Genomic DNA, 17,632 nt, shown 5'->3' on the forward strand with positions numbered 1-17,632 from the left:
CCCCTCACGGCCAGGCTCCTCCGGCGGCACAGAATTCACAGAAACAGCTGGAGCCTCAACGAGCGGCTGCGTAGGAGGAGCGGCGGCGGCGGCGGCGACGACGTGGCTCCACGCAGAGGAACCAACGCCTCCAGTTCCAACGACGGTGAGATTCGGTGAATGATTGGAAGGAGCACCTGCACCGGTCATGGCCATTGGAATCGGAACGATGATGGAATCGAATAATCACGTGATGGATTGGGAGTGATCACGTGACCGAGAACAGATTGAAGAAGAAAACACGAAATTAGTTAGGGTTCGTTGCTCGGTTTGATTATTCCGATCTCTTTCTCTCTCTTTCTCTTTCTCTCTCTCTCGCTGTGTGATCGCGGAAGTGAGAAGCAGAAGAGGGTGGAAGAAGAGGAGGTTTGTTAAGAGTGTGTGTGCATTTATAGGAACCTAAGGCTCTGTTTGGCACCAAAACGTGTTTTCATTTTTCAAGCTTCTTTCTCTCTCTTCATTCTCAAAATTTTTATATTACATATTAAATAAGATAAGATATGATAGCAGCTGAAAGATATAAGTATAACTCATTCATATTTTCGAATGCTACTAGTTAATAAGGTAGTTTTAAAATTATAATTCAATTCAAAATAAAAATCGGTTGGAGTTGTTTTTAATTTTTTATCTTATTGATTCTAGTATATTGAATTGAATTGAATTATTGATACTGTAAACAAATAATACTATTGTTATTACTACCATTTAATTGAATTTGGCATCCAAGTTTAAGTACCAATTTTTCCTTTTAATTTTTACTTATTTATTATTAACTAGCTACTTATATAAGGCGTTTATATAAAATAATTTAACTGTATTATATATACACTAAAATTAATTATTAGTATAAAATAAATATTAAAATATAAAATACATATTAAAAATGAGTTCATAAATATATAGAAATGATTTTAATGTATCTATTATTATATAAACCAAATTCATGTTTGTGTTTAAATCTCTCTCGTTTGTTTTCTATTGTTGTTATGTTGTCACTTTTTTAATTATGATGATTTAAGATCAATAAAAATATCTAACATTATCATGACAATCTTGAACTTAATTAAAAAAATTTTGAGAATCCACTTTGTACGGATAATTAATTTTTACCCAAATTTTTTGTTATCTTATTTAAATATCACTATTAACCATAGTTTTAAGCATCAAACTGAATTGAACGATTTTAATAGGATTAATCAAAAATCAAATACCAAATCGATTTTAACAAGGATACAAATTAGTTACAGGTCAAATTATAACTGCTTAAATTTGTACAATTTTGTATCAGCATCAAATTATCATTAAAAAAAAGTATGAATTCTCTTAAATAATAACATGTTGTTCAACGAAGATTGAGTAATAAGGTTTACTGAAACAAAATCCAAAATAAATCAACAAATTCTTGAAGAAGCTTCACTATTGGAAAATTGAATGAAAGCTACCTTTAAATATATTTATGTTTAGCTTTATTCCCCCATATACTACATACTAATTAAGTCTTAATTATATGTAGCTTTCAAACAAGTGTGTTTCTAACATGTATTGTTTTATTAATAGATGTGACATGTATAACCATAAATAAATATCAATTATTTCACTCATTATTTATATATATCACTTTTATATAATCTTCTATTTTTATATTAAAAATATTTGATAAAAAATATAAGCAAATATAGTGCAAATATCATTATTACTTCACTTTTTTACTCATGTTACTGTGAATGTGAACAGTAATCAGTGAGGTGACCCAGATTTGTAATATAATCTAATCTTAAGAGGGTTATCTAGTGTAATTTACTCTAAATTCTTTTTCTATGTAAATTAACAAACTTGTTAAAAAGACAATAATAGAATTTTTCTTGAATTATTGATACAGTCAATTCATTAAAAATATAAACAAACTTAAAAGTCTATTTGATTTGTGTTTTTAATTTTTCCTTCACAAAATTCTGAAGACTGAAGGTGAAAAACTCAATTCGAACACCCTTACCTTTTCAATATTTTTTAATAAAACTTGCGAAAAAAAAAACGGTAACAGTAGAAAGCCAAAAAAAATAAACAGCCAGATAAAACAAGTTCCGACTGATCTTGGCTAAATTTTTTTGTTATCAAATATTTCCAACAAAACAAAAAAAGGAAAATTGTAACATGATCCTCTTATGTTCTGCATTACATATATACATATAAACCCATCTTAGTAAAAGATGCAATCAAACATTTTCAACAAAATTATCCTAGAAACTGTAGAATCAAATCAAATGCTAAGAACAAGGAATATCAAGATTGCAGAAAGGACAGCAACCAGGATAAAAGCATTCCCTGCAATGTTATCAAAAACAATGGAAACTACAATGGCAGAAGCATAACAGGACATGGAATGAACTCGGCAAGCAAGTTTGCATCTATATGCTTTGTGTGGATTGCTTCCATGCTAATAACTACCAAGTCCAAATTGAGGTCGTCGGCAACATCGCCAATGATCGCCGTTGGCTTGCTCCCTTCTCCGAGCCGCTCGAGCAAGTTGTAATCCTTGAATCCACCTGTATATATGTTTTATGAATACAGAACAAACAGATCGAACAATCACTCGAAGCTCCCGGACATGATACAACAATGAAATCCTTTTTCTACCTAGATATTGTTGGGACATATATCAAACAAACCTAGTGAAATCTATTAGGAAATGACCATTTAGACAATTCATATAAATAATCATTGCATAGAAGAGAAAATAATCATAATAATTACCAGAGAATGTATGACCGAAAACCTTTTGACTAGCAAATGGAGCAAATAAATCTAATGAAATTATCAATTCATTATTCTTGATACTATGATAGCCAAGATTTCGTCACATTAAAAAACTTATGTGCTATTAGATTGAAATCACGGCATGCATAATTAAGTTTCACAAAACCTCTATGAAAACAACTACATCAATACAACCATGTTTAGTAACCTTTATATACTAGAAAATAATCTTCTTCTCCTCCTACTCTTTTTTTTTTTTTTGGGGAACAAACCTCCCATGTTACATAATACCAAACCATTCTATGAAAGATTCTACCGTGAAAGGATATTAACCAAACAAGAAAATTTAGTATTGGTATTGTGCTTCAAAGGGCATGAACATGCATAATGCCAAGTACTATAAACAAAACAAAGAATTGCTTTTGGAAACCTTCAGAAATATGCCAGCGGATGCTGGATAGTTGCGTCTCGTGCTCAGGTAGTGACTCTTTCTGCTGTTCATCAATAACTGCAAAAGCATATAAACATGTAAAGGGTATGGTGATCGCTCCAAATAAATTCTCAATTTACAAATCATCAAAAAGCAAAAGAATGAAAAAGGATTTTTCTTCAGATTTTAATTTGAAACTGGATTTGGGTGTAGTTCTGTGGAAATAAATTAAGTCAAGAAAGATTAAAAGGAGAGATTAAGCCATTAGGGGTAGGTAAACTTGTGAGGAAAACACTTCTATTAGTGACAAATAAGCAACATAAGAACTAAAGATGTGAAATAGTGGTGGAGAACAAGTGTTGAGACCTTCACTAATGTTACAAGAGGAACTCTTTTTTGGCCTTTTTCTTGGGTCATGTTAGAATTATTCATACACAATAAAATTGCATTTTTGGTGTACAATCAAAACTCCAAGTAAAAGTTCCAAACTTGAATTGAGGATTTGAATACAAGTGATATGATGACTTACCTACTACTGTAATGTCAGCTCCATACTTTTTTGCCAAAGCAGTGGTAGTTGCTATAGCCTAATGAAAATTACATTAACCACAAGTTAATCTTTGGTGAAGAATGGGAAGAAAATGTCAAGGATTCTATCAGGTATAAAAAAGATCCCATTTGATTTGTTTTCTATTCTCATTTTCAGATGATATTTTTTCTCCATTACTCACAAAAATGTGACTATTTTGTATTGAATTCTCTGTAAAACAAACAAAAACACCCCAAGTTTCTCAATGAATTGGTTTCAAATTGCATATTCACAAATCACAATACCATCATCAACTAGGTCAAAAAAAACTTTCAATCCCAACATAGAATCAAAGAAGGTGCATCATAGAAACTCACTTGTCTTGTTCCTTCAGAGAGATAAGGATTCCTATCAGTAATAGGCAAAAGCAGATGCTTGAATTGTGTAAAGGCATCAGTAGCTGCACTCACTTCAGGTTCTTGTGCCTTAGCCTTAGCTAAATTGAGAAAGCAACAAATCAATTTTTAATAAATAAATTAAAAAAATCATTTTTTTTAACTTCACAAAAAAGGGTAGCTGAACATATAATCAAATGCAATGCCTTGAATGCAAGTATAAGAAATAAAAAGTTGCCCACATAAAAAAGAACCGATTTGACTCAAATAACCACAATTTAGATTAAGAAAGCAGCAATTTTTTTCACCTTTATGGGTGACCCTGCGGAATCTGGAGAATAGAGAGTGTTGTTTATGAGGTTTGGAAGGGAGAGAAGGAAACAAGTTTAAACTGTTTGATGAAATTGAAAATGGTGGATTCAATAAGGAAGATTTTGGGGATTTAGGGGAAGGTTCAATGGGAACTGCAATCAAATAGTGAGCAAGCGCCATAATCAGGTGGATTGTGAGCTTCAGAGTTCAGTGAAGAAGAGCATGGAGGAGATTGGGGTAAGTTCCAGAAAGGGGAACAACAAACATTATTTAAAATATGTTTTTGGTAGATAACATGTGTATTTGTATTTATTCATATTTATACATATTCTTTTTAGTTTATTTATTATTATTATTTTTTTACTTAAGTTTACATGGTATTTAGGTAGTGTTTGGTGGAGAGATAGAGACGGAAAGATTGAGACTGAGAGACAGAGACTAAGAGACAGTGATTGAAATAAATCTCAGTATTCTGTTTGGTACAAAATGGGAGACATGAATTGAAACAAGAATAAAATTCTAATTTAATTTGCACAAAGGGTAAAATTAGAATTAATTAATTGAAATAAAAGTATTTTAAGTATAAAATATTATTAAAGTTTCAGTCTCTATGTCTAAAAATTTCAGTCTTCTATGTCCCAACTTTTTGGAGGTACTAAAATACTGAAATTTTAGAGACAAAAACAAAAATTTTAGTACCAGTCTCTAAACTAACAAATACGATATTGAATCTCAGTCTTTCGGTCTCTGTCTCAGTACCTCAAAACAAACGCTACTTTAATACTTACAAATAAAAGAACTTCGAGACACACACAAAAAAAATTACCAAACTTTAGAAAAAAAACTCACTTCTAAATGAGAAAAGTAATAATAACATAATAAGATAAAAGAGTTTGTTGCAAAAAAAGAGTTAATCATAATTAAATTTATAAATTTTCATCACTTTATCGCTTAATCAATTTATAAATTTTTAAAATCTAATAATACTTGAACTTTTTTTTTGTCAACTTTATCACTTTAGAAAAATGTAGTCTCCCATTGAGTTACTAGGGAATTGAAATTTGAAAGCATAGACCTAAGGTGTACCCAAGGGCCAAGGGTAGCATGAATAATGGTGCCCTTAGGTGGAGCCTTTATCATGACCACCATCTCTTATCTCAATTTTTTTATTAATATATTTTTTAATTTTTAATTATAGTTTATTTTGTTTTATTTATTCACATATAATTTAATTTCAACCCACAAGAAATGTAAGAGATAAATTGGTGAAAAGTGAAAACTGAGCAAAATTATCTAAAACTATAATCTTTGTGATAAACCCTTGTGGTGACAAGATTGAAATTATAAAGAAGAAAAAAATTAAAATTATAATTTTAAAGAGAAGGGAGAGAGAGAAGTTGACATAAATAAAGTAAGTTAAATATTTTTTATGATTTTTTAAGTGATATTAAGTCTATTTTATAAAAAAATTTTGTTCATATTTTAAGTTTATTTGATAAATACACTCTTACATAAATCAAAGACAGTCTAATTTTATAAATTTATAAGTGCTAATAATTTTTATATTTAATTTATTTTATAATAGTGTGATAATAGCCAATATATTTGTTGGTGAATTTAACTATTACTATATTATTTATGATCAAATTCAGTATTTATGTCTGATTTATTGAAGAAAGTAGATTATTAAAACCAATTAATAACTATTTTAGAGTTAATCTAATTAACACTACATTAAAAAAAATCAAACAATGCATAATATATTACTTTTTTATTAATCAAATTATTGTAATTCAAATTAATTAAAAAAAATTTAAAATTATAATTTCAATCTTATCACGTGCATGGCAAGATAATAGTTTTACACGGATAATTACACTTAAAAACTAGGGCTGGCAATGGGTAGAGTAGGGTAGGGTAGGGTAGGGTTTGGAGCCTACCCTAACCCTACCCGCGGGTTGAAAATTTCATTAAAAATCTATCATACTTTATTCGTGGGTTGGAAATCTCTCAACCCTAACCCTACCCGCGCCTTAAAGTTCTAAACCCTACCCTACCCGAAGAAATATCAAATTTTTTCAAAGTAAATATAAAATTCAATCATTTCAAAATTTATATATATTAATAACATAAAAAATAAAAGCATAACACTCTAAATTACTAAATTAATTAAGTAGTTTAGTGGTTGTTCACTCATTGTAAGTCATTACATAAGAAAAGTTGTGGGTTCAACTTTCACTTCCTTCACTATATACCCAATTTTTATAAAATATGTGTTATATATATGAGGTGCGGGTAGGGTAGGATAGGGTACACCCTAAACCCGTACTCTACCCTATCCGCAGGCATACCCGGACCGTACCATATCCTACCCGCAGCGGGTCGGATAGCCTACCCTAACCGAACGGGTTGGACTGAGTTGGATACTCGCGGGTAGAGTATGAATTGCCAGTCTTATTGAAAACTATAATCTTATCTAACCCATTTCTAAAAACGGGCCTGCTACATATACAAGCAATAAGGCCTTACAAGTGGTACAAGCCCCCAACCCACAAATATTCCACACGCGCACTAATTATATTGAATGGAGCGTAACATTCACGCGCTCCCACTCAAACTGTTATGCTTCTCTTCGCGTAAACCGCCCCTTAATGGCAGACTCTTCCACTTCTTCCACTTCTCAAAGCCATTCAGAGAAAACGCAACCCTTCCATTTTCGAGCAACATTCGAAACTCAAGATATACAACTCGTCGCTAACATTCGAAAACTCCATCAACACACCATAAAACTCTCGATCAAGAATCTCCAGAGAAAACAAAGCTATAATACTCAAGGTACGTTACATTACCATTCCTGTATATTTTTCAGATTTCGAACTAGGTTCTACTGTTCTTCTATGTTGTTGTACGTTTTACTGTTCTTCTTGCTCTACGTCTCATTTTATAGTTTATAATGTTTTAGGTTTTACTGTTATTCTTGCTTCTATGTTACACTGTTCTTTTTCGTTCTTGTAGGTGTTACTGTTCTTGTTGTTCTAGTTCTCCTGGTAATTGATTTTTGGGGGTATATTCCGTAGTTTATTGGGTGTATATGGAGTAATTTGTTGGGTGTATATGGCATAAAATGTTGGGTGTATATTTCTGAACTGATATACTGTAATAGTCAGCACTTGCATATATTTGCTTGTCCATGGGTGTATATTGCTTGACCTTGTAATGTTGCTTGATATTGATGCATGTTTGAGTGATACCTGACTGATATATATAGGTGTATCTAAATCATATCTATGGGTGTATCTGACTGATATATATGGGTGTATCTGAATCATATCTATGGGTGTATCTTACTGTTATCAATGGGTGTATCTGACTCATATATATGGGTGTATCTTACTGATATCTTTGGGTGTATTTTTCATTTGCATTTCAGAAAAAATGGCAGCGAGAAACCAACCTGGAAGAAATGTAAGAACAAATATATGTCTTACATGAAATCAGTTTTATATAATAGAAATATATCTAACTATAATTTTATTTTTGTTTACAGCAAACCAAAGACCTTAAGTGTACAACACATCTCTTAAGTGATAAATTCAGAAACATGAGTGAGGAGAAGAAAATAATTGTGAGGGATTTGGGATTCGGTGGCTTGATGCACATCCCGCCGCTAAGGGTGCATCACCAAATTGTCAGATAGATTCTAAGGATATTAACAATGATTAATGTAAATGTTATATAGTTATGTAACAAATTGAACACATGTTGTAAAAATTTTCCAATTATAATCCAGTTTATTATAAAATTTCTTTCAATAATTAACCTCTCTCTATTGTATTCAAAATGTATGAATTACAAGTACTATAATATGAAGGAAAACATCAAACCAAATATACACCCATAACCTGTCATTTTTTACACCCAAAGAAAGTTGAATATACACCCAAAAATCTATCCCCCTGATGCTTTATCCCTAAAATCCTGAACCCTAAACACTTAAAACCTAAACCCTAACCCCTAACCCGTAAACCCTAAAACATAAATCGTAAACCCTAAAACCCTAAACCCTAATACCTAAAACCCTTAAACCGTTGTAAAAAAAAACAGTATTTTATAACATGAAAACAAGATTCTGAAGTATATATATGTATATATATGTAAAATGTGAAATACAAGAAAATTCAGAAATACACCCAAAAGAACACTGATTTTACACCCAAAAGAATGCATGCTCTCGCTCCTTTGTGTGCTTCTCATCCCTGTCCAGAAGTGGTGATCCAGATAGATTGGAACCCATATATGACGGTCTTCATAGAGATCTGCAGAATACACCCAAACACAGACTATAAATACACCCGAAAAAAATTAAATTTACACCTCTGCTGCAGATTTTAAACAAACATTACCTGAAAGCAACTTGTTGTCCACAAGACCAAAATTCAGTAGAAAATCATTTCAATTCCTATCAAATGAGTCTTTAAGCACACCCACGCTTCTCGCACTTCTCTCGTAATGTAATTCCTCACATCCTTTTCAATAAAATATAACTCGCGATGACCCCCGGCAGCCGCAATAAATGATTGGTAAGTTTTGCTTAGTCTAATATCAGCCTCCTCGTTATTCTCTATTGTACGACGAATGGACATGCTTAGTTTCCTATGCTGTTTGAGATATTTTAGATTTCTATTTTCCCACTTTGTTACATGTAATCAATTGGTTCTTAATCTCGTTTCCCTTCCTATTTGTGCTCCGAACTCTTGTAGAAAATCCTGCAGTCTTGGCGTAGTTCCTGTAAACTTTTTCAGCATCTTCAAGGGTGGTAAAGGTCATTCCAACCTTGGGAACAAACTGGTCATCAACAACAGAAAGAGGCTGCAGAATATACCATGTCAAAAACTAAAAATACACCCAATCATGTCTAATATAATACACCTAAACCGCAACAACTCAACTAAAATGAAAATAAAAGTCATAAACTGTAAATACACAAGTTGCAGAATACACAATGTCAAAAACTAGAAACACACCCAATTGTGTCTGATATAATATACCTGAACCACAACAACTCAGTTAAAACAACAGAAAAACCAGTAAACTGTAAATACACCCACACTTCCCTCAAAAATACACCCAAAAAAGTTCTGATCTATACCTGATCGTCTGCTATAAATTCCAGAAAATTAATCAAAACTAATACATTACATTCAATCCGCAGATTTATCTTCATGCATTATTTTGACAGTCAATGTTCACGAATTATTCACCTACACAATGCTATACAAATTACTGCAACAAAATTCATAATAATCTTATGTAAATCAAACTTCAGAAACTTCGTTAGATTCAAATTCATAGTCCACTTCGCCTGAATTCAACTGACAATCTGAGGTTGAATCATCCATTATCTTCAAAACGAATTCAAACTTTGATTTCAGAAAATGAAAAATCAAATAGAAAATGAAGCTGGAGTTACAGAGAGAGGAACTAACATAAATGACGAAGAAGAAACGAGTGAGAAAGGAGAGGAAAAGAACGATCAAAGAAACCAGGGAAAGCTTCGCGAGAAGAAGAACGAGTAAATCTGCAAATAACGAAAATGAAGAAGGAAACAAATCTTTTAAATTTGGTAGTTAAATATACGCAGGATCCCTATATAGCGCGTGTATACAATGTAACCCTTGGAGCACGTTTTGGAGTTTTATTTGTTAATGAACTTGTAAACCATACAAGTCATTAGGGCTTGTATGCAGAGCTTTTCTGTTCTAAAAATTATCTAAGAATGTGTAACTGGCCAATAAATTATTATATGTGGTGACATTTATTTAAGTGGACAAGGGAGCTTAGGACCGATCAACTTGGGTCGGTTAAAAAAAAATAGAAAAACAAAATAACGAAAAGAAGTGTTTGTTAGTTGGACTTGGCCCGAAGCAAAAAACCCGAGTCCACAATTCAAAAAACTTGGCTAAAACCCTAACGACTAACGAAACGTTTTTCATTTATAATCAAAACCCTCTTTTTTATTCCCTCTGCTGTTGCGCCCTGCAAACTCCAGTACCGCCACGAAGCGACGTCGTTGGATTCAAGCACAGAATGGGATCCAAAAACAATGTTAAGAAGAACAAGAGCAAGAAGAAGAAGGACAACAGCGAGAAGCACAATTCCAACAACGATTTTGATGAGAAGAACAATAACAACAACGATGGAAGCAATAATGTCATCAGCGACCCTAGATTCTCGTCGCTTCACACCGATCCTCGGTTCCGCGAAGACGCGCCAAAACACAAAACCAAGGTGGCTATCGATTCGCGATTCGACCGAATGTTTACAGATAAGAGCTTCCGGCCCAGTGAAGCCCCCGTTGACAAGAGGGGCAGGCCCAAGAAGGGCCCACCTTCCACTCACGCTTCTCTGAGACACTACTATAAAGAAGAAGAAGAAGAAGAAGAAGAAGAAGGAGGAGGGACTGAGTCGGAATCGGCTGAGTCGGAAGAGGGGAGTGAATCGGAGTCTGATGCCGATACGGATACGGATACAGATGCAGATGAGGAAGGTGCTGACGTGGAGGCTTACGATGAGGAAGAATCTGAAGTGAAGGTAATGATTCTGCAACGGTTAAATAGCAGCTGTTTAAGCTCAGTTTGGTTAAAATTGAAAAGATCTCTAGATGAGAAAAAATGATTTTTTTTCTATTTTCTCAATAATTGGGATAGGATATTAGCAAACAGAATTTAAGGTGTGATTGAATGAGCTTGTTTTGAGCTCGTTAAGCTTGTTATTCGTCGGAATCATTTGAAAAATTTGGGATGTTTTTGCTTCTTAATTGAGTTTGTGATGATGATTGTGTGTTGTATCGACAGGAAGAGGTGCCGGCGATTGAGCAAGAGACACATAGGCTTGCTGTTGTTAACATGGACTGGAGGTATGTTAAGGTGCGTAATTCATCAAGTTTGATAATGTGCTTCAAGCAAGCTTTTATTTGGTTGGTTATTTGGATATATTGTAGATTTTTCTGAATTTTTTAGGGTTCAATATTGGATTATTTTGTTGTCATTGTAGGCTGTTGACTTGTATGTGTTATTAAGTTCGTTTGTCCCATCTAATGGAATGATCGAATCGGTAGCTGTCTATCCGTCTGAGTTTGGTCTCCAGCGTATGAAAGAGGAGGAAGTTCATGGCCCCATTGGTCTATTTGATGATGAAAAGGAAAACAGTGACGATGACAGCGATGATGATGATATTTACAATGAGAAGCTGCGTGAATATGAGAAGAGCAGGATGAGGTAAATATGGCTTGTGTTAAGGACATCTTGGCTTCGCATAGAAGAAAAGCTGCTGATTTTAATTTCCACCTTCGATTAAATATGGCTTTAAATAGTGATTTTATTGGTCTTACTGTGAGTACTATTATGTACCTTGGTTGGTTCTTTCTGGTACTCCAGGTACTATTTTGCCGTGGTGGAATGTGATTCGGTTGCCACAGCAGATCATATTTACAAAGAATGTGATGGTCTTGAGTTCATACAATCATCTAATGCACTTGACTTGAGATTTATTCCTGATGACATGGAATTCAAGCACCCACCTCGGGATGTTGCTACAGAGGTATTTAGCATTTGATGATAGTCTGCCTGTCACTATGTTATAGCTTTGAATTAGAATTTAGAAAAATCACACCTTGAAACAAATAGGTAGTTATTGATTCTTTTTCTGATTAGGCACCTGCAAACTATGAGTGCAAAGATTTCTATTCTCGAGCACTTCAACACAGTAAAGTTAATCTATCTTGGGATGAGGATGAACCTCTCCGTGCGAAGACCTTGAAACGGAAATTCAATGATGAACAGGTCGGTGTAATTTGTCTTAACTTTACTGTAATTAGTACAGCTTCTTTTATGCCTTTACCTTTTATCTTGTCACTTATGTTTATATTGTTATGTATCTTCATGTCAAGGGAGAGAAATTGAAAAGATCCTTTTCTTCATGTATATAGTTTTATATTATTTATATAACTTGCTTTATAAGGAACCTGATTTTTCCTTTTCTTCTGTTCTCTTTAACAGCTGGCCCAGTTGGAATTGAATGAATTTTTGAACACTGATGAGAGTGCAAGTGATGATGATGAAGAAGATAACAATGAGACAAAGGATCAAGTTGATAAAAAGGCAAAAAAACGAGAAAAATACCGTTCTTTACTCCAAGCTGGTGATGGTTCAGAAGGAGATAGTGAAGAGGATGGTCCCCAGGATATGGAGGTCACCTTCAATACGGGGTTAGAAGATATAAGCAAACATATTATGGAAAAGAAGGATAAACAATCAGAAACAGTTTGGGAAGCGTATCTGAGGAAAAGGCGTGAGAAAAAGAGGGCCAGGAAAAACAAATCTCAGTTTTCATCAGATGATGATAGTAGTGATGATTCTGATCAGGAAGCTGCTGAAGATGCAGATGATTTCTTTGTTGAGGAGCCTGCTGTAAAGAAGAAGGCAAAAACTAAAAATGAAGAGAATAAGAACCAAAATATTGATGGAGCTGACAAAGCAAGCAAAGAAGAGCTTGAATTATTACTTGCTGATGACAATGGAACTGATGCTGGCCCTAGGGGATATAATCTCAAGTTCAAAAAAGGAAAGGGCAAAAAGAAGGATAATGCCATTGATGAGGCTAAAATACCAAGCAGTACTTATGATGATCCGCGTTTTGCATCTCTTTTCTCTCCTGACTATGTAATTGATCCAACTGACCCACAATTTAAGAGGTATTTCCTGTGCTGCTCCTGTTTCTCGACTTTCTTATTACCATGTTATTTTAGATATGTATCTCCTCACATGCAGCTAGCAACCAGTCTCATATCTAACAGATTAGCAATTTCTAGTTTTAACTTTTAATGATGCTATGATGAGTCTTGTTCCTGACTGGTTGATCTAATGATCTGGTTCTAATAGCTGCATGTAACTTTGATGACATTAGTTATAGTTGCCAAGATTGGTATGTCCTAAATCTCCTAGATGGGACTATCCAAAATTCGAGACGCTTTGTATCTGTTGTTCACTTAAACGATTTATTTACTTTTTTTCTCAAGTATAACCGCGGGTGTTTGCAGGAGTGCGGCATATGTCAGGCAACTAGCACAGAAGCAGCAGAAGGGTAGTTCGGAAATATCAGCGGAAAGGGAGAATGCGAAGCCTCCTAGAGGAGCACAGTTGTCCTCTGAAGATTCTGGCATGGCGAAGAAGGGTGAGGAAGAAGGATCAGATGTTTTGAGAACAAAGAAAGATAAGCACGAGTTGTCATCTTTAGTGAAATCGATTAAGATGAAATCAAAGCAAGTTAAATTGCCCTCAGATGATAAGACAAGGAAAGATGGAAAATTGCGAAAGAGACATTAGTTTCTCAACCTTGTTCAATCCATAAACTTGGAAGAATGAGATCATTCAAAATGCTATACAATCTTGAAGGACTAAAGGTTAAGATAGTTCAATCTTTTGCCAAGAACCTTCTGATTGGTTATTTAATAGATCCATTTGAAATTTTGAATCCACATAATAATTATGGTGCTGATTCATTTTTTTGTTGTACAAGTTAACTACATATACCAATTTGTATTGAATGCAGACCCAAATCTTGTTCTTGGTATACTTGAGAATATTATTCCACTTGAACACTTGCAAAATAGGACAGTAGTAATTATTAACCCACTCCTCGAGTTTAACCAAGTGTATCAAGATATATTAACTCTAAAATTTAATCATCTTTTGTTCTATCTCGGTTCTGTTCTGTTTTTAATAAACCCCAAACAGAATAATGAGGTCATATTTCGTTCACTTAATACTCATTCAATAAGATTATATTTACTAGATTAATCACATGTTGCATCAAAACAAACTTAACCATAACAGATTATTAGTGCAAAAAATGTTATATTATCAGTTGTAAATTATAATTACCAAGATATTGTGGCATATCATAGAGTATCATTAATTTAAACAAGTTGTAAGGCTTTTTATTATAGATACAAATCTGTTCAAGATGTTTCTGCTCTCCATCAACTTTATTAAGATCATGCTTCAATGCAAGGTTTTAATCCATCAAATAAAAAAGTCCAAGCCAGAGTGAAAAAACATCTCAACAGTGTTAAGAGGGGGAAAAGAGCCATCAAACTGACCCCTGATGTGTAATAAAGAATAATATAAGGGAAATTTCTATAAGACTACAACTATGCTGTGTAATGAATGCACTATATACAGAACCATAATAAAATTAATGCTATAAAAGAAAAATGGAAGCAATATGGCTCCTAGTGTGGTCAACTAAAAATAAAATCGCCTATAAATTTGAATAATACTCATGGAATGAACATGAAGAATGCAAAAAAAAAATTGTCTAAAGTAGAAATAGTACAATCATAAGTGCAAAAATAGGTTTGATCCTGGACGAGCGACTAGGCGAAAGCTTCCCAGAATTTCTCAATGGGTCCGATGTAACTGTCGGATTGGCGGCCTCAGCAGGAGAAATAGCAGGAGAGTGTGATTTGTTAGCAGGTAATGTACTGGTGAGTACATCATCATAACCTGAGAAGATCATATTCTATTGTTTAGTAAAACTTAATGAGAAGAAGAATCACAATATGAACAAAATTTAATGTAGAAAAGAGGTGGAATGTACTCACAATTGGATTGCTTCCAACCAAGATTCATGTTATCGCGATCAAAGACAATACGGTAACCGGTCATAAAGTTTTCTGCACGAAGATAAATAGAATGAATGCTTCAGCAATGATTTAATGGAAGCCTTACTGAAATTGACTACCATATATTTGATTTACTCAAGTAAGAAAGAAGAAGATAAACTTTGAAATAGATACTTACGTCCAATAATATTTACAGTGTTGCTTTTCACGATCGCCAAACAAATCATTTCTGCAATCTGTGGATATATAACAAAGAGAGGTGGTGGTTAAGATTTAAGAAAGCTGAGAATACTTAGAAATTGCAAAACAAGAATATTGAAACCAAATGTTCTCACCCCATTAGAAACTGTTATTGTTGGTTCCATGACAGGATAATCATCTCCACCTTTCATCGTTAGATTCAATTCCGGAACTTCAACTGACTGGTTCGGACTGCACGTAAAGTCAAAATCAGTGTTTGATTGCTTAAAATGGGTAGGAAAGGGGTTGAAACTTGAAAGGGTTTCTCTCAAGTGAAATCACCTCGTGTCATAACAGTATTCAAAGGGGAGATCAGAAGTTGATTGAGATGAATGCCGCGGTGCTTTCATTAGTGAATCGAACTGCAAATATACCAAGAAATCTTAACCCATGCAACATGAAAATTCAGGCGCCATCTTAAAATAAAGAACATGCAATGTAGACAATTACCTTTTCAGCAATTTGTGAATAAGCCGGGTCGTTTAGGTATGTATATGAGGTGCCAGAGTCAAAAATTGCATAGAACTCAACATCAGCAGCATTCCCTCCCAAAATGATTTGGGTAATGGTGATGTTATAAGTTGGACTGGAAACAAGAACGGGATTGAATGAGCACTAATCAAATTTCATTTGCATATTTCAGGGTGCAAGTTACAATTTATTGTTTAAATTAGAAAGAGACGTACTGTGATGCCCCGACAGTGAATGGAGTTTTTCCTTGGTCTGAGCTGCCGCTATCCCCAAACGTGATCTTTCCAAAACCATCAGATCCAAAACACATTGAAAATGAATTCGAAGTAAGGCCTTGTTTGGCTAGAACACTAGGAACAGACATGTTCTCCATACCAAGTCCAAATAGACCATTTGGAGCTGCCCCATTTAGAAATGTACCGGTCTCAATTTGGCCACAACTGCAATACATAGGATGGCACATACTATATGTTAATGTTAAGAAGATTCAACCTTGAAGGATGTTGGTAAAGGAGAAACAAACAGAAGATATGCCTTCACACGCAAAGAGATTAAAATTTCTGAGGAAGTTCTTAGAATTATACCCTAAAGTAATTCGTGCATTAGCATCCTTTGTTTGATCATCGTCTGTAATCAAATGCAACACATCCTCTACCAAGAATCCTTTAGATGAAGTATCAGCCGAAAGATAGTCAACTTGATATTGACAACTGCTGCTAGAGGAAGAACATTGTTTTTGTTCACCACACAAGCTGCTATTGCATAGAACTTTCTTGCTAGTGGAAGACTGATCAATATCATAGATGTTAAAATCAATCTGCAAGAAGAAAAAAAGTAAACCATCAAATTCAAACCTACCTATCCAACAAATTGAATCCAATACTAACCATCAAGATAATCCATTAACCTATTATTTGCAAATTTAAGTTTCATACCACTCTTCAATTTTACCAAGCCAAACATACTAGTAACATAAAACATTTCTCAAGTAAACCATTAATTTAGCTCCCGAAATAACTAAACAAACTTGTGATCTCAATTTCATTTCTGTTAATACTTAATAGTAATGGCTATGTGAATTCTACGAAATTTGTCAACAGAAAAGCATTTCTCGGGTATACAATTATTCTAGAGCATGATCTTAACCAGAAAAGAGAGTATGTGTATATGTACCTTTCCATTTTGTGTCTCTATACCCCTCACACAACTGCTACAATTACAAGGTACCCAGAATAAATCACTACCGGTATCCAATGCCACCAGAAACCAAAGAGGTGGTGTTCCAACAGAAACATTGGCAAAATGCAAACTGAAATCCAAAACAATGAGAAGAAGTTATTACTTATTAATACACAGACACACAGCAACATAAAGTATACCTCACAAAACCCATCATAGAGTTATTATTTTTTAGAGAAAAAAACAACTGACTGAAGATAGGTAAAGTTTAAAAAGATAAAGATTCATATGCAACTAGCAACAATTTTCATCAAAAAAAGAAACAAAAGGAAAACATTTTTGAAACCGCAAAGTGTGTTAAAAAAGTCAGAATCTTCAAGCATGATATGGTTTTACCAATGGATCAAATCAAATACAATTTCTTCCCCTGAAACAAAGAAAAAACACAGCATATTCTTCTACAGTCAAAACTTCGATTCTGATTTCAAAAAACAAAATTCTCTATCTTTTCCTTAAAAAAATCAAATTTTGTTCAGCTCTCTTACTAATTCCTCAATTATCATAAACAAAAGGAGTAAAAATCAAATTAGCAAGTAGGG

General features: G+C 33.7%; 4 protein-coding genes across 4 annotated transcripts in view; 1 reads left to right on the forward strand and 3 right to left on the reverse strand.

The window, feature by feature from the left end:
- LOC127741475 (la-related protein 1B) overlaps positions 1-473 on the reverse strand; it is a gene marked incomplete in the record, with an annotated part of 3,716 nt that extends 3,243 nt beyond the window's left edge. Inside the window, 1 exon segment of the mRNA XM_052253981.1 lies at positions 11-473. Coding sequence (XP_052109941.1) covers positions 11-195 — 185 coding nt within the window.
- Positions 474-2,109: 1,636 nt separating this feature from the next.
- Positions 2,110-4,733, reverse strand: LOC107476272 (uncharacterized). The gene is made up of 5 exons (XM_016096069.3): positions 4,456-4,733; positions 4,130-4,248; positions 3,753-3,810; positions 3,224-3,301; positions 2,110-2,582 (listed from the first exon to the last, which is right to left on the reverse strand). Exons 1-5 carry the CDS (start codon positions 4,637-4,639, stop codon positions 2,389-2,391), a joined length of 633 nt encoding a protein of 210 aa, XP_015951555.1. The 5' UTR covers positions 4,640-4,733; the 3' UTR covers positions 2,110-2,388.
- A 5,737-nt stretch (positions 4,734-10,470) lies between these two features.
- Positions 10,471-14,089, forward strand: LOC107476253 (pre-rRNA-processing protein ESF1). Its single transcript, XM_016096044.3, has 7 exons — positions 10,471-11,050; positions 11,314-11,385; positions 11,513-11,736; positions 11,896-12,058; positions 12,172-12,300; positions 12,517-13,211; positions 13,557-14,089. Exons 1-7 carry the CDS (start codon positions 10,547-10,549, stop codon positions 13,840-13,842), a joined length of 2,073 nt encoding a protein of 690 aa, XP_015951530.1. The 5' UTR covers positions 10,471-10,546; the 3' UTR covers positions 13,843-14,089.
- Positions 14,090-14,430: 341 nt separating this feature from the next.
- LOC127745608 (aspartyl protease family protein 1) overlaps positions 14,431-17,632 on the reverse strand; it is a gene marked incomplete in the record, with an annotated part of 3,783 nt that continues 581 nt past the window's right edge. Inside the window, 9 exon segments of the mRNA XM_052258556.1 lie at positions 14,431-15,024; positions 15,123-15,194; positions 15,322-15,379; positions 15,479-15,575; positions 15,666-15,745; positions 15,834-15,969; positions 16,070-16,294; positions 16,439-16,671; positions 17,028-17,162. Of these exon segments, the coding sequence (XP_052114516.1) occupies positions 14,837-15,024; positions 15,123-15,194; positions 15,322-15,379; positions 15,479-15,575; positions 15,666-15,745; positions 15,834-15,969; positions 16,070-16,294; positions 16,439-16,671; positions 17,028-17,162 (1,224 nt within the window).

Source organism: Arachis duranensis, chromosome 1, assembly GCF_000817695.3.
Source record: "Arachis duranensis cultivar V14167 chromosome 1, aradu.V14167.gnm2.J7QH, whole genome shotgun sequence".
Classification (NCBI taxonomy): domain Eukaryota; kingdom Viridiplantae; phylum Streptophyta; class Magnoliopsida; order Fabales; family Fabaceae; genus Arachis; species Arachis duranensis.

Excerpts from the sequence above, each read along its gene's own strand:
- LOC107476272 (XM_016096069.3), bottom strand. The coding sequence starts at position 4,639 with ATGGCGCTTGCTCACTATTTGATTGCAGTTCCCATTGAACCTTCCCCT. Across the intron at positions 4,249-4,455 it reads CCGCAGGGTCACCCATAAAG|CTAAGGCTAAGGCACAAGAA; the intron begins GTGAAAAAAATT and ends TTCTCAATTTAG. Across the intron at positions 2,583-3,223 it reads CCGCTGGCATATTTCTGAAG|GTGGATTCAAGGATTACAAC; the intron begins GTTTCCAAAAGC and ends ACATATATACAG.
- LOC107476253 (XM_016096044.3), top strand. The coding sequence starts at position 10,547 with ATGGGATCCAAAAACAATGTTAAGAAGAACAAGAGCAAGAAGAAGAAG. Across the intron at positions 11,386-11,512 it reads TGGACTGGAGGTATGTTAAG|GCTGTTGACTTGTATGTGTT; the intron begins GTGCGTAATTCA and ends TTGTCATTGTAG. Across the intron at positions 13,212-13,556 it reads ACTGACCCACAATTTAAGAG|GAGTGCGGCATATGTCAGGC; the intron begins GTATTTCCTGTG and ends GGGTGTTTGCAG.